This window comes from Gasterosteus aculeatus, chromosome X, assembly GCF_964276395.1.
Source record: "Gasterosteus aculeatus chromosome X, fGasAcu3.hap1.1, whole genome shotgun sequence".
Classification (NCBI taxonomy): Eukaryota; Metazoa; Chordata; class Actinopteri; order Perciformes; family Gasterosteidae; genus Gasterosteus; species Gasterosteus aculeatus.
The window spans coordinates 1609161-1635032 of record NC_135698.1 but is presented as its reverse complement, the minus strand read 5'-3'; the positions used below and the strand labels follow the sequence as shown (position 1 = coordinate 1635032).

At 45.4% G+C, this 25872-nt stretch overlaps 1 protein-coding gene across 9 annotated transcripts; it reads left to right on the top strand.

Annotated features, from left to right (window-relative positions):
- Positions 1-25859, top strand: LOC120812830 (VPS9 domain-containing protein 1-like). 9 transcript variants are annotated; one of them, XM_078082163.1, is made up of 17 exons: positions 1-166; positions 892-964; positions 3306-3494; positions 3659-3770; positions 4281-4392; positions 6289-6351; positions 6931-6983; positions 8115-8202; positions 8519-8604; positions 9463-9611; positions 10097-10462; positions 10712-10841; positions 18384-18589; positions 19173-19257; positions 22689-22793; positions 23853-23970; positions 24669-25859. In XM_078082163.1, exons 1-16 carry the CDS (start codon positions 74-76, stop codon positions 23962-23964), a joined length of 2022 nt encoding a protein of 673 aa, XP_077938289.1. In that variant the 5' UTR covers positions 1-73; the 3' UTR covers positions 23965-23970; positions 24669-25859. The 9 variants fall into 9 exon arrangements, with proteins under 9 accessions (XP_077938289.1, XP_077938287.1, XP_077938288.1 ...); XM_078082161.1 differs by having other exon boundaries at positions 3632-3770; XM_078082162.1 differs by having other exon boundaries at positions 3632-3770; positions 23853-23998.
- The last annotated feature ends 13 nt before the right edge of the window (positions 25860-25872 follow it).

Genomic DNA, 25872 nt, shown 5'->3' with positions numbered 1-25872 from the left:
AGGAAGAAGACGATGCAGCAGAAGGAGAAGAAGAAGAAGAAGAAGAAGAAGAAGAACAGGTTGCAGCGTAATCATGGCCACGGCTGACAGCGCGACGAAGCCGCTTCAAAGTGCCATGAAAATGGCCAAAGTGGCAATACAGCTGGACGGAGAGAACAAGCACAAGGTAGCGAGCTGCTGCCCGGCGGCTACGCAGCACGAGAGCGCCGCCGGCGGGAGGGTTTAACCGGGCGGGATGCCGGTCTGTGGCGACGTAAACAGACGGAGGGGGCGGGAACCGTTAGCATGTTAGCCGCCGTTAGCTAACGATAGCTAGCTGTGGCTAATTTTAATGGAGTTGGGGCGGCAGAGAGCCGTTTAAAACCATCTTGTTGCTAAATGTGTCCCCTTCTCGCTTCATTTTTCATAAATAGTTTGTGATAGTTAATGTCATGAAGGAAGAAGTAACGTAAGTTTACGTATCAATTAGCATTCTATAAAGATTGCCATTAACTTTCGTAATATGTTACATTTTATTAGATAGCGCGACACAATAAGCTGTTACATTGTTTTACCGGAGCCAGTGTTCACATGTCACCATTATGTCTCATGTGACAGCAAGTATGCAGAATTAACCTGTTGTGTGTCAATAACAGGAGAGACATTTCATTCGTCTCTATCGAATCACCTGAAATGTTGAATGCAGTGTATGAAAATCTGCTTCGGTCAGATTTAATTTACTACTGTCGATTTGATGTATTTATTTATTCGTAAACCATGTGCTGTTTCAGCTCGACTGATGTCGAACGTACCAACAGGGGAGGATGCTGTTTGTATTCTCCAGTGTTATATATTATTGTATTATTACATCTAGCACAGAGATAATAATACGGTAATATGGTCTCTCTGCAGGAGGCTTACTGTGAATACCTCCGGACGATAAACTACATCTCACATTCACTGTTGGAGGAAGCTGCTTCGCAAGGTAAGATCAGAGCATCGACGTAACTGACTAGAGAAGTTTATGATGAATATCTAACCGCGTGTTCAATTTCCCTTCAGTGTGTTTACTGGATTTTGCAGCCTTTTTTTATGATTTTTATTTTCTTACAAGGTGCGTTTCATATTTGTTTGTGTTTCTAACCTTTAGCACCATCTGCCCCAAATAGTCCTTAACGGCTCCTTCGCTTGCACCGGTCTGTCTGTCGGTGTTTCCTCTCAGTTTCTACCTGCCCACAATCCAACTGCCAACATGAACAAAGAAGGTTGCATTTAATTGGACTGGGTCTGGGAATAAAAGCATGATTTCAGATTACTCCAAAGAGCTTTCCCTTGTGAAGGCCTTCTGCCACACGCGTAACAGTTGACCCGTCCTCATTGTGAGCTTACATGTAAGGACTGTTACCTCAGTACACATCTGCTGGCTGTCCTATTGATTTGTCTTTTTACTTGCATGAGCAGATATTCAAGATATTTCACAATCGTGGCTGACCCTGTTCGCAGCAGTAGACCGATATCAATAATTCTCAGGCTGCTTCTAAGCTACAGTGTTATGCTGCTTAGAGTACTGCAGGGAAGACGTCCCGATCCCAATGTCCCCCCTAAACCCCCGAACCCTGAACCCTCAGGGACTGAGCTGAGGTCACCTGCTAAACGGCTTGACATGTAAATGGAACAGCACTTGAAAAATATGATTTTCATTTGAGGGTATGTATACTTTTTACTCTCTGATTTCAATGTATTATTGGAAGAATACATTTGTAAATAGACTGCTTTCATGTGTTTTATTCCCCATCTTTAATATTTTTAGACGTCTGGACGCACACGTGCCGTCCTCTTTGTTTGCCGTTTTTAACATCTCACTGGTCATCTCGTTTTTATGGTCACAGAGCAATGTCTTGTGGGTAAATCCCTTTGGCAAAGTCAGCATATAATGCTGATCTATGGGAAGGTTTCACAAAAGGCCCAAAATGTCTGCCAGAGAGCCTCGAACACTCAGGCGGCACGTAACTTATTTAGTTTGATTTTATCTGATTGTTTCTTTTTTTGTCTGGTTTTGTTCTTTTCTGTCATTGTAAAGCGTCTTCCTGGAGAAGCGCAATAAAAAACAAAAGTATTATTATTATGGTTATTATTAGGGTGGCATTTGGGCTGATGCGTCTTTAGAGGAGGAGGATAGAACCGCCACAAACAGACGTTGACTAAGGAGTCCTGCGCCACTTAGATGACAGCAAATCCAGGCCTATAATAAATGATTGAGCGGTTAAAAAGCTAAATATAACCGAATGACAACATTTAACGACTGTCGTGCATCATAATTCTCTGGTTATTATTTGCTGTCTGCTCATGAATTCTCCTTCACATCATGTAGTTTTCCCTTAAGGTCAAATAAAAGATGTTAGAGATGTTAGAGGTCACTTTTTAGAGTGTAGATGTCGGCAAAGCTCACGACACAAAAGGTTTTAGAAACAAGCAGTAAAATCTTAAAAAGTCCAAAAAGTCACGAGGAACCAGTTAAAGGGCAGCGGGGATCGGCGCGATGTGGTCACTTCTCTTTGAGCGTTTCCTCTGCTGACACGAGGGAAAGGCGCCGTCTGGAGGAGATAACGGCGTGAGCGACTCTCTCGGCCTGCAGGCGAGAGGAGGCACCGGATTCTGCTGCGCCGGCTCATTTGAGTAAATCAATTTCCAATTGCAATGAAGCTCAGAGGGATCCTCCTCTGCCGCTATCGCTATCCGCACGGACACGAGAGCAGGATGAATGATGTCACAGTCACAACGCAGCAAGCAGAGCAACAATAGAACAACTACTGCTGCGTAATAATTACAGCAGCAGCGGATGTTGGTGCACAACTGGATACCCAGGATCCAGGTGTTGTGCTGGACATGATTACATAAAGCTCCCAGACTGTTGAGGAATGACTGTGTGTGTGTGCAGTATTTACACATGCACGTTCATAGATACACAAGTAGTCATCGGCATGTCAACAACTACGATTTAATTGAATGTGTCTACACGTTCGAATAGTACTGTTTACTAACATATTATTTATCTTTTGTGATTTCACTAAATATAAAATGAAATCACAAAAGCGAGATACATAAGAGCAAAGCCTGAGCGCTCTCTCCTTGTGCTCAGTGAACCAGTTCACGCCGGATGAGTAATCTGAGCAGTGAACTAATCAGCCGCAGTCCATTCGACTGTGAAGCGAATCAGATCTCAGATGCCATGTGACGACCTTTCCATTCAATAGGGCTGCGTTCGATCAATCCCCCCCTCCCCGCAGGAGTCACTGGCTCTGTCCTCCGTGTCCCCCCCCCCCCAGACGCAGAGGACGGGGACGTGGTGGAGGTGGAGCGGATGCTGAGGCTGGCAGAGCAGTGTCTGGAGCGATCCAAGGCCTTTGTGGGGAGGAGAGGCGAGCCCCCCGACCTCCCCGCCGCCTCCCGTTCACGTTCACCTGGCCAATCGCAGCGGAGCCCCCCGCGACCGGCCGCCGTTGCGGCAAACGCCGGTGAGTGCGTCCAGTCGGGAGCACGCGCCGCTGCTTAGTCACTGCTAGCTTTTGAGCCCGCCCCCGGCACGTGATTCGGTGCTCTGTCCAATCACCGCTCCCCCCCCCCCCCCCTGTTTTCACCTCTTCTCTCACAGCCCCTCTGTTTGATTCTCCCGGTGAAGCGGCCGGTCACCGCGGGGTGCCGTCGGATGGCGATGGGGACGTCTCCCCCTTCCTGCCCCCTGAAGTCTTCCAGAGACTACAAACCGTGGAGTCACGGGACGCGAGCAAAAAGTAGGAGCTGGTTTTCAATCGAGGAGAGAAAATATTGCACCATTAGGTGACAGAAGTGCTCTGAAAAGTGGACAACGCGTCAGGGACAAGAGAAGCTCCGCTTCACCTTCCTGCACGTTTCAACCCCCGACTGCTCTACACTTTAGACCTGTGATGGTTTTAAATGTGTCGCTCCCTCTCTGCGTCGTCTTTGCAATCAACTATTTCTGAGGCTACTTTTAGTAAGTTTATTCAGAAGTGACATGAACAGAATCTTGTCGCTGCCATATGTGGCAGATATTGGTGGTTTTATGAGCTTTTTTTTATGACAATGTTGTCCAAGTGGATAAGAGAATATCAGGGAAATCAGCAGTGAAAGCCGCTAAAGAACAATGACACCATCATGAGATTGTTTTATTTGCCTGTGACACACCCTTTAAGTGACACGTTGTTTGTGTGTGTGTGTGTGTGTGTGTGTGTGTGTGTGTGTGTGTGTGTGTGTGTGTGTGTGTGTGTGCGTGCACGCCGCAGACAGCTGACCCCCATTGAAGAAGCATCACGTTTGAATCAGAAGTTGAAAGCCAACTATGAAGCTCGTCTGGCGAGGCTCACACCTGGTCAGGCCTACCAGAAGACGTCTTTGGTATGTGTGTGTGTGTGTGTGTGTGTGTCTCTGTGTGTGGAATTAAAAGGGCAAAGAGGTTTGTGCCATTTCAGAGGTTTCCCACAATGCAACCTCCTTTTATACGAATGTGGATCTCATAACCAGACGAAGGGTGTGTGGGCTCTCAGTATTCCACAGACATCGCAGAGCGGTGAACCCGCGAGGAAACATGTGACTATGATGTGTTTACCAGCAACTTCAGGGTTTCATCAGTCGCACGATTGCAACACTGCTGACTGATTATGGTTCCATCCATTGATCGCTGCATCATCAATATTTTACGTGCAACTTTTTGTTTTCTATATTGATGGATCCTAACGACAATTGGATGGACTGCCGGTGTATTTTTTGACATTAGTAGGATTAAACCTATTGACTTTTTCTCTACTGTCACCAGACGGTCAAAGTTCAAACTTATGGGGGGACTATGGGGGGGTGTTTATTTTGTGATTGTTGTTACAATAAGATGTATTCTGGGGACTTCTTCAGTTTTCCTTTAGCGTCACCATGGGGTTGAGATTTGTAGTTTTGAGGGAAAGATCTAAAAAAAAAAAAACTATGAAAGGACAGTATCTCTGAAATTGGTTTAGTGGTTGGAAACAGAAGAATCAACTACGTTAAAACATGTATAAAAACTAACTGACTCAATGTTGGATGAAGATGACTTGGCCTTCGCATCCACGCCATGTATTGGACGCATGTTTCTTTCCATTAGTTGTCTCTGCGACTTCCTGCGTGTACCTTTTTATTTTGGAATTTGTCGGCGGTACTTCCGGTCCGCTGTCAGTCTTCGCGGGCTCGCGCGTCGCTCCGATGGCGGACGCCTGAGTGACGCCGCGGTGTGCTGAGGGGGACACTTCTGTCCTCGCGAGGTCTTTTAACGCAAGATAACGCAAACGCTTGTATAAGCCGATATTTCTCCACCGCCGCCGGCGTTCGTCTCTTCGGTCCTTAGCTGCCTCCAAGTCAGATAACAAGATGGTGAGCGGACAGACACGACGTTTAACCTGTAGCGAGAGACGTTTTGTTAGCCGACGCTAACTGCCACGGCTTCACACGCTAAGCTAATTCAAAGTCAAATCTCCATTCTGAGTTCTGTCGGGAGGTTTTTTTTTTATTTTTATTTTTTAAATAACGTTAACTTGTCATTCAGATACGGAAAATGTTTCAGCGCCAAGTGGAGCACCGTGCTTCCTGGAGAACGCTGAAGAGCTTCGTGAAGGTAAAGTCACGCGCCTGTGAATCCACGCCGCGAGCTGTCAGCGTTAGCTGTTAGCTGACGTTAGCTCTCGCGGGCTCGTCGCGCCTGCGCAGTCACCGGCGAGAAGCAGCCGACGTGTTGGTAATGGTACAAACCACGAGGAAGGATTTCCATTTATTTACAGCATGGAACCCATTTGGGTTTTAAGATTCTTAAAAATCACGAGGCGCGTCCCAAAATAATAATACAAATCCGACCTTTCTAACCCGGCGTTAGCTTTACTAAACAATATAAAACCTTCTCAGCTCCACTGAGCATTTTTTAAATTTTGAATTACTACGCTGTTATTGTGCTCTTCTAAATGAAACCGTTGGACGGGATGTGGTTTTCTTTATGGCCCAGTGGCAGCTGTCACTTCTGACCGTCTTCCTGTGCGGGTTGATTGTGTAAGTTTGGCTCTCGGTATTTGCCTTGTCCTTATCGTAACATTGTGATTGTGTTTCAGTGACTTTAATAACCAATGGGAACTGGGGAGGCCCACGACATAATGGCACATATTTATGGACAATATGCTTATCTCTTTGCCAACAATTAACATATTTATAACCTCTCTTTTTCCTTTGGTATATTGAATTGTATGTATGTTAATTAATTTCCTCTCCCATCCAATGCAGACGCTGTCGCTCCAGCGACAGATGATGGAGAACCTGATCATAGCCAAAGCCAGACAGGATGCTGTATCCTTTTGTTTTCACTAAATCTCTTTTCACTAAACTCTACGTCTATCTATAAGGCAATGTTTGATGTTTTATTCACACAACCTTTCCCAGCACTTAAATCCCCTTTATATCAACTTGGTGGAGGGACGGACATACAGCAAACTGACCCGAAGTGTGTTGCACGTTAAAGGAATCTTTCTTGTCACAAAGTGCAAAAAACAAGAATAGTGTTCAAAAATAGAATAAAGTATCCAGTGTATTGTATATTAAATAAAGTGCGGAAAGGATGTGCAAAGCTTGTGCTTGGAGTGCAGGTTGGAGCCGGTCAGGCTGGACTTTATTGATGAGCCCGACTGCTGACGGGAAGCGGTTTGTGGGGCCGGAGGTCTTGGTCCTGATGGATTGCAGCCTCCTGCCAGAGGGAAGGTGTTCAAACACATTTAACAGGTGCTGTCATTGCAAACAGCTGAACACAATACATTTAAATGATTGACTGTGGAATACTGAGATATATATATATATATATATATAACTATGAGCTAGTCAGTATAAGGACCACAATGCTTGGAGTTTCCTTAATGTTTGCTGGGAAATTAGCTCCAGCGGAAGATGGAGGAGAGAAGACTGAGGCTACAGGAGGAGGCCAACAGGTACGCTGCCATTCTCAGACAAATGCACTGAATGTGGTCATTCCGTGTCTATCTTGCGCTTTCTTTCTATAAGCGCTTTAAAATACATGTCGCCCTCAAAAATAATGTTCTTCTGAAATCTCACTACGAGTTAGTTGTAACCAGTGTGTGCATGCTGTGCTTCTGGCTCCCTGAGGAGCCCGTGCTGTTATCTGTTGCTGACAAAGCACTCAATACATTCCAGCTAAGCGTTTAGTCACTTTTGTAAACCGGTAGAGAAAAGACTGTTTTGCTTTTTGGCCACGAACAACATCACCAGACGTCAGGGCCCAACAGTAGTGGAGGTGTAGTTTTCATTCAGTGACACAGCATGGAAATCCCAAAACCACGTGGGCCAAAATAAATATTCTCTGAAGACACACAGAGTTTAAAGAATATGTATCTGCCATTATTATGATATTGTATTCCTGATTACAGTAATCCCTCGTTTATCGCGGGGGTTACGTTCCGAAAATGACCCGCGATAAGTGAAATCCGCGAAATAGAAAACTTTTTTTTTTTTACAATTAGCAACTATTACATGTATACAAATACAGTGACTCGCGTGTAGGCCGTTTCACTGCTCTTCAGACTGGGCCGCTGCATCCTGACTGCGCTCTGCAGTGTTCTCTTCTTCTGAAGCCCGCGGTGCAGGTGTGTTTGTTCGGGAGAAGAACATAGTGATAGGCAGCTGTTGTCGCTCTTTTTTCTTCTTTGCAAAAAGATCCTTGTACACCGACATGCCACCATCGATTACGTTGGAGAACTGTAATGAACGGCTCGGGAGTGAGTTTTTAGCGAATCAGAATGCAGAGCACAATGCACCAAAAAAAAAAAAAAATGCATTATGAAAATCCGCGAAATAGCGAATCCGCGATAAATGAACCGCGAAGTGGCGAGGGATCACTGTATATATATATTATATGTGTCTTACTCTGGACATTATGCATACGTTGTCTTTCTACACTTAATCAGTGCACAAAGAATAATGCGTCATACTGCGGCGCCTCACTTACGACACGTAACACCATCAGTGACTCGTTAATATTCATACTCATGAATCTTCTTTGACGAAGACAAAGAAGATCTTTGACGGTCAGTTTGTCGCTACAGGAGATTCGCAGCATCTGGCGCGATGACCACGGAGGAGCAGGAGCAGCGTATTCTCTACACCAACGTCCTGGAATATGAGCAAGACCACGTAAGTGAACCCTCATGCTTGGGTCAAGAGTAATGGAAGACTTTATTACAAGTTACCAGCACACAAAGTGATACCTTTTTGAGTTGCACTTGGTCTGAAGAGAAAACTTGGAGTGTTCAATATGTGATGATACGACAAGCTGAGGAGCAAACGGCTTTGTGCGTCTTATAAACCTTCTTCTTTCACAAACAAAGAAAAGTGGCCGTGATCCGATTTAGGTTGATCAGGTAAAATAAAATGAATCAACATTTATGGTTTTATAGGTAAATTAGCCAACGTGTTATTTACTATTACTTTTTAATCTTTGCTCTTTTAGGATTGGCCCAAATTGTGGAAAGCCAACATGAGGAAGAATCCTGGGGATGAGGCGTTGGTTTCAGGTCTCGTCTCCTACCTGCTCAGGTAACTAACTGAAACATGAGAAGTCGTGCTGCTGTGAAAAGACACCTCTTTTTCCAGCACTTCCTGTGATGTATTGACAAAGACCCCGAATATTTTTATAATATACGACGCGTCAACGATAGAAATCCGCGTCGACAATTTGTTATAATCGTCGACTACGTCAACTACTCAATGCAGCCCTAATTAATACTGAATGAAACATGTATAATGAAGCAATTTCTATCAAATATCATAAGCTTCAATTTGGTTCCTTTCCTGACGGAAGAGTTTGTCACACTTGGAGTGTTAAATCCAAACCTGTTGAATCTGTCAGCTGTGATTAATGATGAATTGGCCTTTTCTGCTAATGTTTTTTTTTTTTTTTTTTAAAGAAAACCGGCTTTTCAAACCTGCTTTTGTGTTCACAGGGTTAAAGTGCTTTTGATTACGAGATGTTTGTTGTATCAGTGAACTTCCCTGTTTGTGGAGCTTCGAGGGTTTTGGTCCCTGAACATCCTGAATATAGAAAATATAAACTGCATAGAAACATTGATGAATGTCTTCGTCAACATGGCATCTTTTGTGCCTATAATCTGTAATGTAACAAGCTGACATGACTGTAAACTCTGGATCCAGACCAGTTCACCTGCTTTAACTGGCTTCCACCCAGTTACTCCCGATCTTACTATCAAGTCGCAACACTAAGCTTAGTCGTTACATTTAAACGTTTTACCACTTTAACTGATTAGTTTCCTGCTCGGCTGTCGATGCGCATTTGTTCGGAAGTGTCTAGTTTCTCTGTTGTTACACACACTAAAATCAAATGATTATATGACGGCCAGAGGAGGGACGAGCTAACATTTGTCCGGGGTTCTACAGCCGGTCGGACCACCCGGTGGTGAAGCTGCTGAGGAAACACCAGTACCGGGTGTACAACCGGCTCTACCCCATCGTCAGTAAAGGCCTCCCCCACAGCGCTGCCCTGCCGCTGAGGCCTTCCTGCAGCACCCACAGCCTGCATCACGCTGGTAAGAGCCAGCTCCAGTAGCTCGCGCCTATCTGGTGGATTTTCTCATCTTCTGGTTGCGTGAATACCAGAGGACAGATTTAAAATGGCAAGCAAAAAAAATGGGTGTTCAGGACTACGGATGCCCCCCAATACCTGGTTCAAAACGAAAGGCGATAGGACGGTGGTAAATACCTGGTGTGTTGTTAACGTTTCTGCTGTCAGTAGTGTGGGTGTTGAAATATTATTATTAAAAAATGTCTTAATTTAAAGAATTACAAAGCAATGTTAATTAGTTTTATTTCTTTTGTTTGTTAAAGATGTCTATCAATTATAACCAAGGTATTGATTGATAATAGTATTAGTGTTTATAAAAGCAGTATTCGTGCCGGCCAACACTACAATTTTGAATCACATGAATCTTTGCGATAAAAATGAACTCGGAAGCTCATCCCGCGGCCCGGTGGTTGGGGACCACCGATATACATCATACATCTGACCACACAGAAACCCAGAAGAGGCCGAGCAGGGGCAGCAGCATCGGGGGCTACAGCTTCAGCGCGGGCTTGTCCCCCTCCCGCTCGCGCTCTCACCACCTGCATTCAGACTACGGCGACGAGGAGGGCGACGAGGAGCCTCACGAGCAGGCGAGCGTGGATCGGGAGAACTCGTTCGAGGATCTGGAGCAGTTCCTGACCCAGCTGGACTGGGCGCCGCTCCATGGCAGCACGGACGACCCCGGTTCTGACTCAGAGCTGACCTTCGACCCCTCAATGCAGCGAGAGCAGGAAGAAGGCACCGTGCAGGAGCTGGAGATGAGGGCGCTGACGGAACACCTGAAGGCCGTGGTCAAAGACATTCACATTGCAATTGGTGAGCCTGATCTATGAGGATGGAGAGTTTTTGTGAGGATATTTATACTGTTGATTGTTAGCCCACTCCGGGTAGGTGAGACCCAGGACTTGGGATCCCCCAGAGCTGCTGGAGCTCCCCGACCCTGCTAAGTGGTTGAAGATGAGAGGAGATTACTAGCAAGAAGGTCCTTGTTGCTGTTAAACCTTTTGAGGCTGAATTAACAAACGATATGAAAGTAGTTGGTTGATGTGTTTCTCTGTGTTTCAGATCAGCTTCTGTCACTGTGTTTGCTGTCCTTTGAGTGTCTAAACACAGCCAGCTCCAAAGACCTGTGCCTCGCCAGCATCGAGGAAGCCTTCTTCACGCCGTTGTGGAGCGCCCTGGTGGTTCTGTTCAGGTACTGCAGCCCACGTCGACGTTCGTACTGTAAGGGGTTCTCTTAGACATGGAATGCTTCTTACCGGTCAAATCCCTGTTCTGTTGAGCCCAATTGAACCACTTAATATGTATTTATATCGTCTTCACGACAGGCTTGTCTTGTATAGTAATAATATCGACACTGAGATTTTCGGCATGTCTTATAGTAATAGTAGTTAATGACGTTACACAGTGAATAGTAGTTAATGACGTTACACAGTGAATAGTAGTTAATGACGTTACACAGTGAATAGTAGTTAATGACGTTACACAGTGAATAGTAGTTAATGTTGTTACACAGTGAATAGTAGTTAATGATGTTACACAGTGAATAGTAGTTAATGACGTTACACGGTGAATAGTAGTTAATGACGTTACACGGTGAATAGTAGTTAATGACGTTACACAGTGAATAGTAGTTAATGACGTTACACGGTGAATAGTAGTTAATGATGTTACACAGTGAATAGTAGTTAATGACGTTACACAGTGAATAGTAGTTAATGACGTTACACAGTGAATAGTAGTTAATGACGTTACACAGTGAATAGTAGTTAATGACGTTACACAGTGAATAGTAGTTAATGACGTTACACAGTGAATAGTAGTTAATGACGTTACACAGTGAATAGTAGTTAATGTTGTTACACAGTGAATAGTAGTTAATGATGTTACACAGTGAATAGTAGTTAATGACGTTACACGGTGAATAGTAGTTAATGACGTTACACGGTGAATAGTAGTTAATGACGTTACACAGTGAATAGTAGTTAATGACGTTACACGGTGAATAGTAGTTAATGACGTTACACAGTGAATAGTAGTTAATGATGTTACACAGTGAATAGTAGTTAATGATGTTACACAGTGAATAGTAGTTAATGACGTTACACAGTGAATAGTAGTTAATGACGTTACACAGTGAATAGTAGTTAATGATGTTACACAGTGAATAGTAGTTAATGATGTTACACAGTGAATAGTAGTTAATGATGTTACACAGTGAATAGTAGTTAATGATGTTACACAGTGAATAGTAGTTAATGATGTTACACAGTGAATAGTAGTTAATGATGTTACACAGTGAATAGTAGTTAATGACGTTACACAGTGAATAGTAGTTAATGATGTTACACAGTGAATAGTAGTTAATGACGTTACACGGTGAATAGTAGTTAATGACGTTACACGGTGAATAGTAGTTAATGACGTTACACGGTGAATAGTAGTTAATGATGTTACACAGTGAATAGTAGTTAATGACGTTACACAGTGAATAGTAGTTAATGTTGTTACACAGTGAATAGTAGTTAATGACGTTACACAGTGAATAGTAGTTAATGACGTTACACAGTGAATAGTAGTTAATGACGTTACACAGTGAATAGTAGTTAATGACGTTACACAGTGAATAGTAGTTAATGACGTTACACAGTGAATAGTAGTTAATGACGTTACACAGTGAATAGTAGTTAATGATGTTACACAGTGAATAGTAGTTAATGATGTTACACAGTGAATAGTAGTTAATGATGTTACACAGTGAATAGTAGTTAATGATGTTACACAGTGAATAGTAGTTAATGATGTTACACAGTGAATAGTAGTTAATGACGTTACACAGTGAATAGTAGTTAATGATGTTACACAGTGAATAGTAGTTAATGACGTTACACGGTGAATAGTAGTTAATGACGTTACACGGTGAATAGTAGTTAATGACGTTACACGGTGAATAGTAGTTAATGATGTTACACGGTGAATAGTAGTTAATGATGTTACACGGTGAATAGTAGTTAATGACGTTACACAGTAAATAGTAGTTAATGTTGTTACACAGTGAATAGTAGTTAATGTTGTTACACAGTGAATAGTAGTTAATGACGTTACACAGTGAATAGTAGTTAATGACGTTACACAGTGAATAGTAGTTAATGACGTTACACAGTGAATAGTAGTTAATGACGTTACACAGTGAATAGTAGTTAATGACGTTACACAGTGAATAGTAGTTAATGACGTTACACAGTGAATAGTAGTTAATGATGTTACACAGTGAATAGTAGTTAATGATGTTACACAGTGAATAGTAGTTAATGATGTTACACAGTGAATAGTAGTTAATGATGTTACACAGTGAATAGTAGTTAATGATGTTACACAGTGAATAGTAGTTAATGACGTTACACAGTGAATAGTAGTTAATGATGTTACACAGTGAATAGTAGTTAATGACGTTACACGGTGAATAGTAGTTAATGACGTTACACGGTGAATAGTAGTTAATGACGTTACACGGTGAATAGTAGTTAATGATGTTACACGGTGAATAGTAGTTAATGATGTTACACGGTGAATAGTAGTTAATGACGTTACACAGTAAATAGTAGTTAATGTTGTTACACAGTGAATAGTAGTTAATGTTGTTACACAGTGAATAGTAGTTAATGACGTTACACAGTGAATAGTAGTTAATGACGTTACACAGTGAATAGTAGTTAATGACGTTACACAGTGAATAGTAGTTAATGTTGTTACACAGTGAATAGTAGTTAATGTTGTTACACAGTGAATAGTAGTTAATGACGTTACACAGTGAATAGTAGTTAATGACGTTACACAGTGAATAGTAGTTAATGACGTTACACAGTGAATAGTAGTTAATGACGTTACACAGTGAATAGTAGTTAATGACGTTACACAGTGAATAGTAGTTAATGACGTTACACAGTGAATAGTAGTTAATGACGTTACACAGTGAATAGTAGTTAATGACGTTACACAGTGAATAGTAGTTAATGACGTTACACAGTGAATAGTAGTTAATGTTGTTACACAGTGAATAGTAGTTAATGACGTTACACAGTGAATAGTAGTTAATGACGTTACACAGTGAATAGTAGTTAATGACGTTACACAGTGAATAGTAGTTAATGACGTTACACAGTGAATAGTAGTTAATGACGTTACACAGTGAATAGTAGTTAATGACGTTACACAGTGAATAGTAGTTAATGATGTTACACAGTGAATAGTAGTTAATGATGTTACACAGTGAATAGTTACTACGTGTCCGCAGGGCAACAGCCAATCAGCTCCACTTCGTGTCAGCTTTGTTCCATCTGCTGTAAATAGTAATAGCCAACTTAACGTAAATTAATTTAACGTAAATTCAAATAAGCTCAAGTCAGTGACTGGCAGTAGAGAGGAATTTAATCTCAAACTATATGGTTTATATTATCAGGAATCCGGAACATTTATTACCAAATTATATCAGACATGAGGAATTTGAATGGTGGTTGGTGCACAACATCAGAGAGTAAGACAATGATTACAAGACAACGTGGTGCAAGAGGAATTTAAATTAAAAATAAAAGTTTTAAAAAGTTAGAAATAAGGTGCACCAGAGAACAGAACGTGACAAGTGTGTGTGTGCATGTGGGGTATGAAGGGAGTGACCGGTGGAATGTCAGAGTCAGCCAGTGGGGGACCGGCTCTGTTGATGAGCCCGACTGCCGACGGGAAGAAACTGTTTGAGTGGCGGGAGGTCTTAGTCCTGATGGACCTCAGCCTCCTGCCAGATGGAAGAGACACAAACCGGTTCTGTCCGTGGTGAGAGGGGTCGGTTAAGCTCTTTGTGGCTCGCTTCGGGGTCCTGGGAGTAGGGCTGTGCGGTATGGCCTAAAATCCATAACGTGGTATTTAGAAAGATTCAGACGGTATCCCGGTATGTGACGGTATTGCTTTGTCAAGTAAACACATTAATTCATTGACCCCGAAAAGGACCGCCAGCTACCCAATCAGCTGTTCTCCGCTCGCTGGCCGCCTTGTTAGCATGTTAGCTAGTTTGCTTGTTGCGGCTGCTAGTGTTGCCACCAGAGGCTCGACACAATTTGCAATAAATTGCTTTCTGATCTAACGTAACTTACGTCAAAACCAAAAACCCTCCAAACAGACTCAGCTCCTCTTTTGGGCATAAGTTGTGTTGGTCCATCTCTGGTCTCTCGTTGTTCCTCCCGTATCGCTAGCCGTGTTTTCATGTAGCAGCAGTTACTTCTTGTTGTGAGCTGAACCCAGCATGCAGTTCTGAAGTCATTTTGAGAAATGTACAATTATTAGTGTTACAAATTGTTTGTGTCACAAGCTGTTGTGTCGTGGTGTTTTACGCTGCTAAAGAGTCTTTTGCTGGTTATTGTTGTTATAAAGTTATAACCATTGACTCAATCTCACAAGTAGCTAAGACAAGTAGCTCCGACCGCTGGACGCGCCTCGATGGCGTGTAAAAATAAATTCTGCCCCCTGCCGAAGAGCAACGTCAGTTGTTATGGCGTAATACCGGTATGAGCGGTACGTGAGGAATTGAAACAGTATGGAGATCTTATACCGGTGTACCGCCCAGACCTACCTAGAAGGGAACAAGTCCTGCAGGGACAGCAGATTACATCCGATCAGCCTCTCTGCAGAGCGGAGGACACACTGCACCCTGCCCTTGTCCTTGGCTGTGGCTGCAGCGTACCAGACGGTGATGGAGGAGCAGAGGATGGACTCCATGATGGCCGTGTAGAAGTGGACCATCATCGTCTTTGGCAACTTGAGTTTCTTCAGCTGCCTCAGGAAGAACAACCTCTGCTGAGCCTTCTTGGTGATGGAGCTGATGTTCAGCTCCCACTTGAGGTCCTGGGTGATGATGGAGCCCAGGAAACGGAAGGAATCCACAATAGTGACGGGGGAGTCACACGGGGTGATGGGGGAGGGTGGGGCTCTGTTCCTCCGGAAATCCACAACCATCTCCACTGTCTTTAGAGCGTTGAGCTCCAGGTTGTTCTGGCTGCCCCACGACACCAGATGGTCAGACTCCACCTGTAGGCGGACTCGTCCCCACCAGAGATCAGTCCAATGAGGGTGGTGTCATCCGCAAACTTCAGGAACTTGACGGACTGGTGGCTGGAGGTGCAGCTGTTGGTGTACAGGGAGAAGAGCAGAGGGGAAAGAACGCAGCCTTGGGGGGAACCGGTGCTGATGGTCCGAGAGGCTGAGACATGTTTCCCCAGCTTCACGTGCTGCTTCCTGTCAGACAGGAAGTCTGTGATCCACTTGCAGGTGGAGTCGGGCACGTGCAGCTGGGAGAGTTTGTCCTGCAGCAGATGATGATGATGGTGTTGAAGGCAGAGCTGAAGTCCACAAACAGGATCCTGGCGTAGGTTCCTGGGGAGTCCAGATGCTGGAGGATGTAGTGGAGGGCCATGTTGACAGCGTCGTCCACAGACCTGTTGGCTCTGTAGGCGAACTGCAGGGGGTCCAGGAGGGGGTCGGTGAGGGACTTCAGGTGGGTCAGGACTAGCCGTTCAAAAGACCTCATGACTACAGAGGTCAGGGCGACGGGCCTGTAGTCCTTGAGTCCTGTGATCCTGGGCTTCTTGGGAACAGGGATGATGGTGGAGGCCTTACTCAAAAATGACATTCGAATATTTGCTTTTAAAAAGCACATATATTCGAATATTTGGTTGCGCATTAGGCACGTCAATAACAGGACAAGTTAATACGAGACATAACTACTTGTATAAGTAATTTATTTAAGTTGAAACGTATTTAACATATTACCTGCACAAAAATAGGTAAATTAACTAATGGCCAAGACCGCAGATCTCTCTCTCTGTGCAAAGGGGAGAAATGAACAACAACAATACACAAATGCTGAGTGCTGATCAAGAGTTTTGTGCAAGCAATTTAAGGCCGTGATTCTTGTCCCGAATATGGCAGGCTTCATTCAGTGATTGAAACAAATATTCTCAACGTTAATTTAAGTTTTACCGTACCGACATTGAACGCTCCGCTCCCAGTGCTGTAAACACAGAACTTTTCATTGGCATAAAACGGCAAATAATCAAACCAGTGCATGAAGCTGTTGTAGCCGATCTGGTCTATTATATTCATGCACTATACAGTCAGTAGTCAGGTGCGCGCCCGCATCGTTGTTTTTAACAACCATTCGAATATAGAATATTTGTTGACAGCCCTCGCGCGGAGTCCGGAATCGATCCACAGAGCCACGTCTCCGTGAAGCACAAAACGGAGGATGTAGGAAAGTCTCTGTCTCTCCTCACCAGCAGCTGAAGTTCGTCCTGTTTGTTGCGCGCGTACGGAGAGAAAGATGCCCGGCAGCGGTGTGCGAGAACGAAGGGGGAAGAAGGAGCCCGTTGGCCTCTCCCACGGCGTCTCACCGCGTGAGTAAAGGTGAGCACACCTTTGACGACAATGTCCAGTAGTTCCACCAGAAGACAGAAGAAAGGTTGGATGGAACTCCGCTGGAGTTGTTCTCCCTGGATGTTCTTGAGCTCGTCTCTGGAGAAAGAGTTCTGGGAATCAGAATTAACAACGAAAAACAAACGGCACCATCGCACCGAGGCAGCCAACCGCGGCGCCATCTTAGAACTATGTAATGTCAAAGTACATTAATTGGCTTTAGTTAAAGTATTGATAGGTTCATGGCATTCAAAGTTAAGGCAGCTTTTTTTCATCTAATGTATTAAGCGATGTTTGCATAGATTATTGCGTAAGAACACAGTGTGGGTCGTGACCAGCGTGTGGCACTGCGACTCCAGTCCTGTCATCCTCTTCCCATTGTGGTGCTGGTTTGATTCTCGACACGCTCCCAAGTCTTTGAAAAGATCAGTTGTTTTGCAAAGTTGTGAGTTTGTCCATTACTGACTTCTACTAAATGTACACGTTCCTCTTCCTTTTCCACGAGACCTATTATTACAATACCATCCACCGATGTGGCATGATTTATCACTGCAGGAAAACCACACGCGCAAACATATATTAGCTCATTTCCAGTATTCATTTGAATGCAAATTAGCAATTAATATAATTGGCCAAGAACACTGAACTACACATGTGATCGTCTTGGAGGTGGAACATGTTGAACTAGCGACTCTTCCTGTTGTCCTCGTGCACTTTGCGCTCAACTCTCCATCACTTACCGGCTGCGTTCGATGTGCCAACGGTCTCCCCACGTTTAGCAGGGCGTTTCCACACCGCTGTCTTGTTGAGGACGCCGTCACAGCGGTTAGATGTTGAGATGGAAGTAGCCGTCTGTTTCACTTCCGATGCGAAAAGCTCCCATCTTCAACCACCGCCTCTCCCATCTAACTGACGCTGCGGTTTTAGGGGTCAGGGGTCAGCGCACACCGGAGGGTGAACAAAGTTACGTTAACTGCGTTAAAAGTATTTTATCGCATTGACCTCCACCACAATAATCTCATAGATTTAAACTGCCAGTTGCTTTTTCTTAATAAAACTCAATGCACGAGCGGGCAGCAGTGACACACTTTTTCCAGGTTGTAATACTTTGACCAAAGTCACTTAAAAATTAAACCAATGCACCACCACCTCTTATTTTAAGTTTAAATGTGTTTGTTTTTTCTTAAAGTCCACACACTGCTTAAAATGTGTAGCGACGACTGCGTGTTAAGCGCCGTGCGTCTCCCCCGTCTGATGCCCTCGTGTCCTCGCTCCCCAGGAGGGTCCACAGGGAGCGGGAGCAGGCCTTCGAGGCGAGCATGAAGCGGTACCGGGATGCCTCGCCGGCGGAAGTCGGCGTCCCGTTGAAACTGTTCCCCGGTGACCCCGACGCACTGCAGGGTTCCTACCCCTACGAGTCCGCCGTTCAGGAGCTCAAGCTTCTCGTCAAAGACTGCTGTCCGCAGAGGAAGCTGGAGTGCATCGGTGAGTCCCGATTGTTGATGCTCAGTGGTCTGTTCTGTTGTCGGTAAGTCAAGAGGCTTGTTTCATTTCATTTCATTTGTTTCAAGTCATTTAGTTGTAGACTGTTTTACATTCTTGAAGTGTGATTGTTTGCTTGGTGATGGTTTTGGACCTGTTGCTACTGCTCGCTACAGTAGATACGAAGATCATTGGGCTCCGTCAAGAGCAGATTACTGCACAGTACCTGTCAGGAGTTTGGACATAGAAAATGTGTTTAACAGGTACTGCAAGTAATCTCAGAGAAATTGCCTCAATCACCATCTTTCTTACTCTGGTGTAAACTAATATTTTGTTGTTCCATACGTGTTGTAGGAGTCATGTGAGATCAGTCTGCTGTTATCCAACGAAGCATTACATTTATTATTACTTCTAAGAATTGACTTCAATGCACCTTGTGTTGACTGTATCTAGTTTGACTGCATTTTAAATTTCCGGCTGATTTTTAGGCCTAGCAGTGGCGATGCGAGCTTCGTATCCACTTTGTAGATATCTGAGCTGTTTGGAGGTTTGATATTTCTTCCTTTCTGCTGATGCTCTGTTACAGTTCGGACATTGCGGCTGATCTGTGCCTGCGCGGAGGATTACAGGTGCCTACACGAGGTGGACTCGCCCCAAAAAATAGCCGCCATGTGAGTAAATCACACCTCTGGGGTTTCAGTATTTGGCACCACTGCAGCAAATATGAAATCACTCACTGGGCAATTCTTGGTGGGGAAATAAAAAAACGGACATTTTAAAGTGACACAATGCATCAGTGCAAACGGTGAAGGACTGTCGGGTTGTTTTATCCTTTTGACGGCCCCTGGAAGTACGCAAACATCACTTCAGGCCTCGTTAGCTGCCTGTCGGGTCTCATCAGTGCCCGGTTAAGGCCGGCACCCCCCCCCCATAGAGTTCCTCTTCCAGGCCTAAAGTGGGTCGTCCTGTCTGGGCTTGGAACAGACCCCGGGCCCCACGGGGGGGCTGTGGGAAGATGAGTTGGAGTCAGAGTCGCACAAAGGCTCAGTAGGCTGCAGCACTCATTGTGCTGCACGCGCGGTGTGTCGTGTACTCCGTGTTTAAATCGGCAGGACAAAGTATTTTCCTCTGTGCGTTTTAATGTGCGTCGTCTTGTGGTGTCTTCACATCATCCGGGGCTCCTCATCCCGCGGGGGCCGCTGTGCCGCCCTTGAATTATCCTGCACGTAATCTAAATTTGCTGCAAATGGTTACTTTGAAGCTTTCAAAGACCAGCTGTTCCTGATCTAAGCAGAAACTTTGTGTTTGTACAATCGTGTAAATACTGAATCCTTCCTTCACCGCGCCGGCTCCCTCCCTTGGATGCCTTGAACCCCCCCCACCCCTCATTATTAAGACCGTTAGTGTCTTATGCTAAAGCGAGACAAATTGCTAACCACGTCTTTGCAACCAAAAGCGCACGGCCGGGTTGTCGGCCTGGAGACGCTTTTAAAAGTTAGTGTTAGTGTCTTAATAGGGCTGTAGATTATGTCACCAACATCACCCGAGGGTTTTCTCGTGTGTGTGTGTGTCTGAACAGCAGAGTATCGCTTAACAAATCTCGGTCCTCCTCACTAGCGTTATCTGATAGCTTCCCCTTCCTCCGTTCGCTCTCGTTCCGTCTCCTGCTCCATATCTGTCTCCTCGCGTTCGGGACACGTGATCGGCGACGGCAGAGCAGACGAGTTGACCGGGGCGCTGCTCTCCTCCAAAGCTCGGAGGAGCAAAGTAAAGCGAGACGTCGTGACGTTGACGGGTTCCTGTTTGTAGTGTGGACCTGGAAAATTATACATACGAATTGGCCACAACGCGCAGTGTCACGGAATGAGAACCGGATCGTTTGTTTTTGAGTCAAACGGGGCCGAAACACGCGAGGTTCATTTGTTCTGTTTTTCATTGTGGACTCGGGGAAGGTCGTTCGCGTCCGACGTCTCACCGGCTGCCGGTATTTTCGTCAGCCGGTTTCTTTTCCGTTAGAAACTCGTGACACTAGAAGCTCATTCCCCGACACCGCGATGTAGCCGATGGCCACTTAAGCGCAAATGTAGAAGGTGTACTTCCCTTCCCCTTTATTGCCGCTCGCTGCCAGCCGATAAGTGGCTGTTTTTTTTGTCATCCATCTGAACACACGTTTGCTTTCTATGACGCACAACGTGTGTTTTGATCCCGACCGGACTCGGGATCAAATGTTCTGCCGTGTTCCCGGCCTGCAGATGCCAGCAGGGATTATTGTGTCTCGTGTTAACGATGCATATTTCCCTGTAGTCCACATAGTGAACCCGCTGCCCTCCTTTACTCTTCATTCACCGGCGTTCCTATTTTCTTCTGCTCATTGTCTCCAACCAGCCGGAGCTTGTTTGTTCTCTCCGGAGCTTTTGTCCAGGTCCTTTTCTTTTCTCTCTGCCATTGTGCAGCTAAACTGGTCACCACTTTCCGCGGCGTATTGTTAATTAAGAAGCCCCCTCCCCACCCCCTGCGTCTCTGCTGCTTTTTGGCATCCACTGAATTGGAATGCTTTTGCAAACCCACAATGGAGCCCAATCTTCCCTCTGAGATCAGGACCCACGCGGGACGAGAGCACTTGGAAGTGGTGAACTCACAAGATCGTAACACAGGAAATTTTTCGTTAGCGAACCTTTTTTCCATGACTAAGACGTGATGAAAACGATCTTAAAAAATAAAAACTGACTAAATCTATTCTAACTTTCGTTAACGAGACAAACATGTTGGTGGTTGACAAAGTCACGATACTTTTCCCCCCTAAATTCGCACGCAGCTGACAGACAACAGACCGGCAAAGTACGCCGATGTTAACGCGCCATGATGACGTCATCCACGAACCCAGAACGCTCGCATCGGTGCAGCGGTGGTTCTTCACCGACTACGGACCGCGACGAATGTTTTACGCTTGGGCGAGTTTGAACGTGGCTTCGTTAGTTTAGCTCAGCTGTCTCGGGTTAGCTGCCTGTTAGCTGCCTGTTAGCAGGCTGAAGCCGCGCTGCTTCACAGAAACATGAAGACGCGTTTAAAGACCGTCGGACCTTTCTGCTCTGTTCTCTGGCGACGGCAGGCAGCGTTTCCTCGCTGGATGAGACGCTCCGTCACAAACGCGTCTAACGTAATAAACTCATTGCAGGTTCTGAAGCCAAGAAAATAATGTAGTGCAGCGATTGTAGGACGTTAAGGTCTCGTTTGTTGGGACAGTGGAAACAATAAAGGAGCATGAAGTGTCAAAAGCATCGCAAGTAAACCGACAAAGACAACAAAGTGTTGCGTTTAGGTCCCTGGTCCTCATCAAGTTGTTACACCTTTGCCAATTTGTTAAATTGCCTTGCAAATAAATGCTTTGCTATTTGTTAGAATCCAAATCCTTTCATGTAATGATTCACATGTGATTTATATCAGCTCACACAAACACTTCAACCATTTGTTCAAGAGTCAAAACGTTTGCTGACCTGCTATAGGCCTGTCCTAGGAGGGACATCTATAGGCCTGTCCTAGGAGGGACATCTATAGGCCTGTCCTAGGAGGGACATCTATAGGCCTGTCCTAGGAGGGACATCTATAGGCCTGTCCTATAGGAGGGACAACCAAGTACTGCAAGCTGGACAATTATGCAGTTTAAGACAAGTTGTAGAGTAAATGTGACTAAAACTAATGTGCATTTTTCGTCTAAAGACTAAATCAAAAATAGCTGCCAAAATGAACACTGGTCCACACCTTCCAGAACTCTGCAGCAGGCGAGTATCCAGTTGCAGGCGGCCGGGGTCAGTCGAGGGCCGGCAGGCCGCCTTCTCACGCAAGCCAGCAGTTATCCGTTGCGTGTGAGTCCTGATAAACAAAGCGGTCGCTGTCTGCACACACAGAGAGAGAGAGAACGCTATCAGCCCGTCGTCATCTCCAGGGCCGCAATTCGTCCTCCCAACTGATCTCAGGGAGGGAGGGAGAGAGAAGGGCGAGGGGGAGCTTTATCAGGAACACGCACCCCATTAAGAGCATCATTTCATTTGGCCATCGCACTATTTACGACTTGTTTACTTTTGCACTCCGTTGTGTCTGCCAGCGGGGCCGACGACCTGCTGCCCATCCTGTCTTTCGTGGCTCTGCGGTGCCAGTGTCCTCAGCTGGTGTCTGAATGCGCCGCTCTGGAGGAGTTCATTCACGAAGGGTGAGTCCTCGCCATGGAGGGGAAAACGTGGTGCAATGACATGTTGAAGGAATGACGTTCCTGGATGGTCCTGTACAGAGACTGTGGGGGGAGGGGGGGACACACCCAAAGGACCTCGAGATATTATCACAATATTATTCTCTGCTGGCTTTAATGGCACACGTGCACCACGGGGAACCAACGTAATGGTGAAAGTGATGAAAAGAAGTGCGATGGGAACAGAAACAGTGCTTCAGAATTAAAAAGGCCTTCATTCCGCTCCAGTATATTAATGCCACACAGTTTGCGCGTGACAAGTTTGTGTTTATCTTCTTGGTGAGGTGCGGGGTCTAGATGCAGCGAGGGGGGGGCCGGTGGTCTTCCGTTGAGGGTCTGCAGACCAGACGGGTCTACTCACCGCCACAGGAACCCTACGTCCTGAAGCCCGTCCGGACAGACGGGCAGTGGCGAAGGAACGTCGGGGCATTTGGGTTTTACACATCGAGTCCCACGTGGTGTTTGAGTGAAGGCCGCTGGAGGAGCCAGTCGGACGGTCGGGTCTCTGAAGTGATGCGTCGAGTCAGCTGTCAGAGATTCCATCTCCCAAAGTTACCAAAGTAGCAACAAGCCTTTGAACAGTACATCAACTAAGCAATGACGAAGAAGCCTGGTGTTCACGTTCTTATCCCGAACATTTCAGCGCTCGGTCGAATTGAAACGCTGCTTTGCTGTTCACATTGAGGTGGACGCCATGAGCGACGTGAATGGACGAGATGGTGAGAGAGTTTTCTTTGTTGGGGAGGAAAGGTTACCAACAAATGATGGTTTATTGGATCAGATCAGGATCGCGTCCGTTACAAAGCTGGTCGGTGGCGTGTTTGCGATTGTCGTGTCGTTTTCAGTATCTGCCGCAGACCTTCGTGTCCGTGATGACGTCGTTCTCTCGCTGCGTCGTCCCCGCTGATGTTTGGACTGTGTGTCGTAATGCTTTGTTTCAACGTGAAGTGGTTTGTGTCCGTTTCGCCTCTCAGTTTCCTCCGATGACGCCCCCCTCGGCTAATATCGGCACGTGTTTTTCAGCTATTTGATTGGAGAGGAAGGCTACTGTCTGACCTCCCTGCAGAGTGCCTTGGCCTACATCGAGTCGTTGTGCACCGGAGGAGCTCCTCATCCTACGGACAACCCCTTCTGAGACAAGGTAGGGAGACGTCCAGACTGCACCTCAGGTCAGTACAACGCCTCTGACAGCAGAGTACTGGGCTTCTCCTGGAAGCAGCTCGTAGAAGGAGGATGGAGAGAAAAGCTAAACATTGATTTCAGAAAGGCTTTCATGGTGTCCACCAGAAGGTTCACGTGTCCTCTTGGTGCTCGTGTTGCACGCATGCTCCACAGTGCTCGTCCATCCTCCCAATCTAGAAGGAATCCATCAAATATGGCGACTGTTTGTGAAGCCAACAGAGGTCTGTAGCGCTCCTGGTCGCGGTTTAACCCAAACTGGCTCGTTCATTTGTAAATACTCCTAAATGGTAAAACTGGACTGAGAAAACAACTCGATCCTGTTAAAGTCATACTTCACAAAGTCATACACAGTTGTTTGGAGCATCGCTTCAGAATTCTAAACGGTTAAATTGATATTCATCCATGTTTGAACAGTTCTATTCGTTCTATTTCATAATATTCCATCCAGTTTAGTGGAATTCAGTCGCATCTCACTAAATAATTTGCGCCCCCCCTACAAATGCACCACTTCCTGCTTGGTTTTTAGTTCTTCGTGGCATTGGATCAGAAAGCAGAACGCTTCCTGCCTGACTGAAGCAGCTCAGCCCTCGTCCCAGAGTCCCGTGAAACCCGCGCGTGATGGAAATGTAACGGGAGGACCTCTGCTTTGTGTTGCAGGCGGCTCATCCCGACTCCCCCTCCCCCCCAAACCCTGCAGGCTGTGCGGGCGCGCGTCACCTGACCAGAGGGCCTCCTGGTGCTGTGCTCTTCTCCCACTGCGAGGCCTTTTTGGGAGCCGGGTAGCACTGCACTGTTGCACGTCGTTCCCGGGATCCGTCCCGGGAACCTCAGCGCTCGTCTTGCTCTTCTCCCCCGACGGGAAGAAGCCACACGAGCCGACGCCCCTTATCGCTCTTCTTTTTTCTTTCTCAGTGTTCTAACCAATTTGAAAGCGCCTCCAGCTGTGCGTGCGTGTGTTTTAAAGCTGGTGGCAAAAAAATCCACCGAAATACAAAAATCAGAATTCCTGCACTTTGGGTGTTGACGGCTCCAATGGAGGATCACTTTCAGTTTGCACAGAGACGCTGGCTGCAGACTGACTCGCCTCCAGAGAGCGACTATAAGATGTGAGACACTGGGGGGGGTGGAGGCTCTACGCAGTGTCACCTCACTGTTTGTTGTAACATCATGCGTGTTATGGATGCGTACGGGTCCACGCTTAGCGAGGAACACGTGTGCTCTTAGTTGGGTAAGATGGTTCACAAGCTTTGTGTCTGCTATAAACGTCCGTTCTTTACAGACGTTTCACGTTTTGGAAGCTCTCCTGTGGAGTTGTTGTTGTTTTGTTTATTTTAATGCTGGTGGCTGTTTACTTGAAGGAATCTGGTGTTACAATATCACATTTTTTATCCTGTTCCCTGCAGATCAAGTTCACTTGTGACTGATTATTAATTAATCAGTGTCCTCGAGTAGATGATGTCCAGTGACTCAGTTGTACTTAAATGGACGGATGAAATATTCAGAAATGTTTTTCTGTTTGTTTGGATGAAATGAAGCAGGTTTTCCTTTTTTATACGTTGTCATTATGTACTTTTGGTTTGAATTTAATATTTAGCATGGATCCAAAAGATGTAAATAGATGTCCTAAAACTTTTATGGGTTCACTGCCTAAATACTAAAAATAGGCTGCAAAAAATATGAATGTAATATTTAAAAATGTATATTTTGCATAATGATCAAGCCGTGCAAAGGATTTATTGTACATTTTGCTGCGTTTATTAAACTGTTTTATTGTGAAAGGGTGGGACTGTACGAATGAGAACAATGAATGTGAGAAATAAATAAAGAGGTAATATTTAAGTCATTAAATTAGCGTCTTGTA

Coding starts and splice junctions, on each gene's coding strand:
- LOC120812830 (XM_078082161.1), top strand. CDS start 74: ATGGCCACGGCTGACAGCGCGACGAAGCCGCTTCAAAGTGCCATGAAA. Junction 6,984..8,114: donor CTACAGGAGGAGGCCAACAG/GTACGCTGCCAT, acceptor TTGTCGCTACAG/GAGATTCGCAGCATCTGGCG. Junction 10,842..18,383: donor GCCCTGGTGGTTCTGTTCAG/GTACTGCAGCCC, acceptor CTCGCTCCCCAG/GAGGGTCCACAGGGAGCGGG.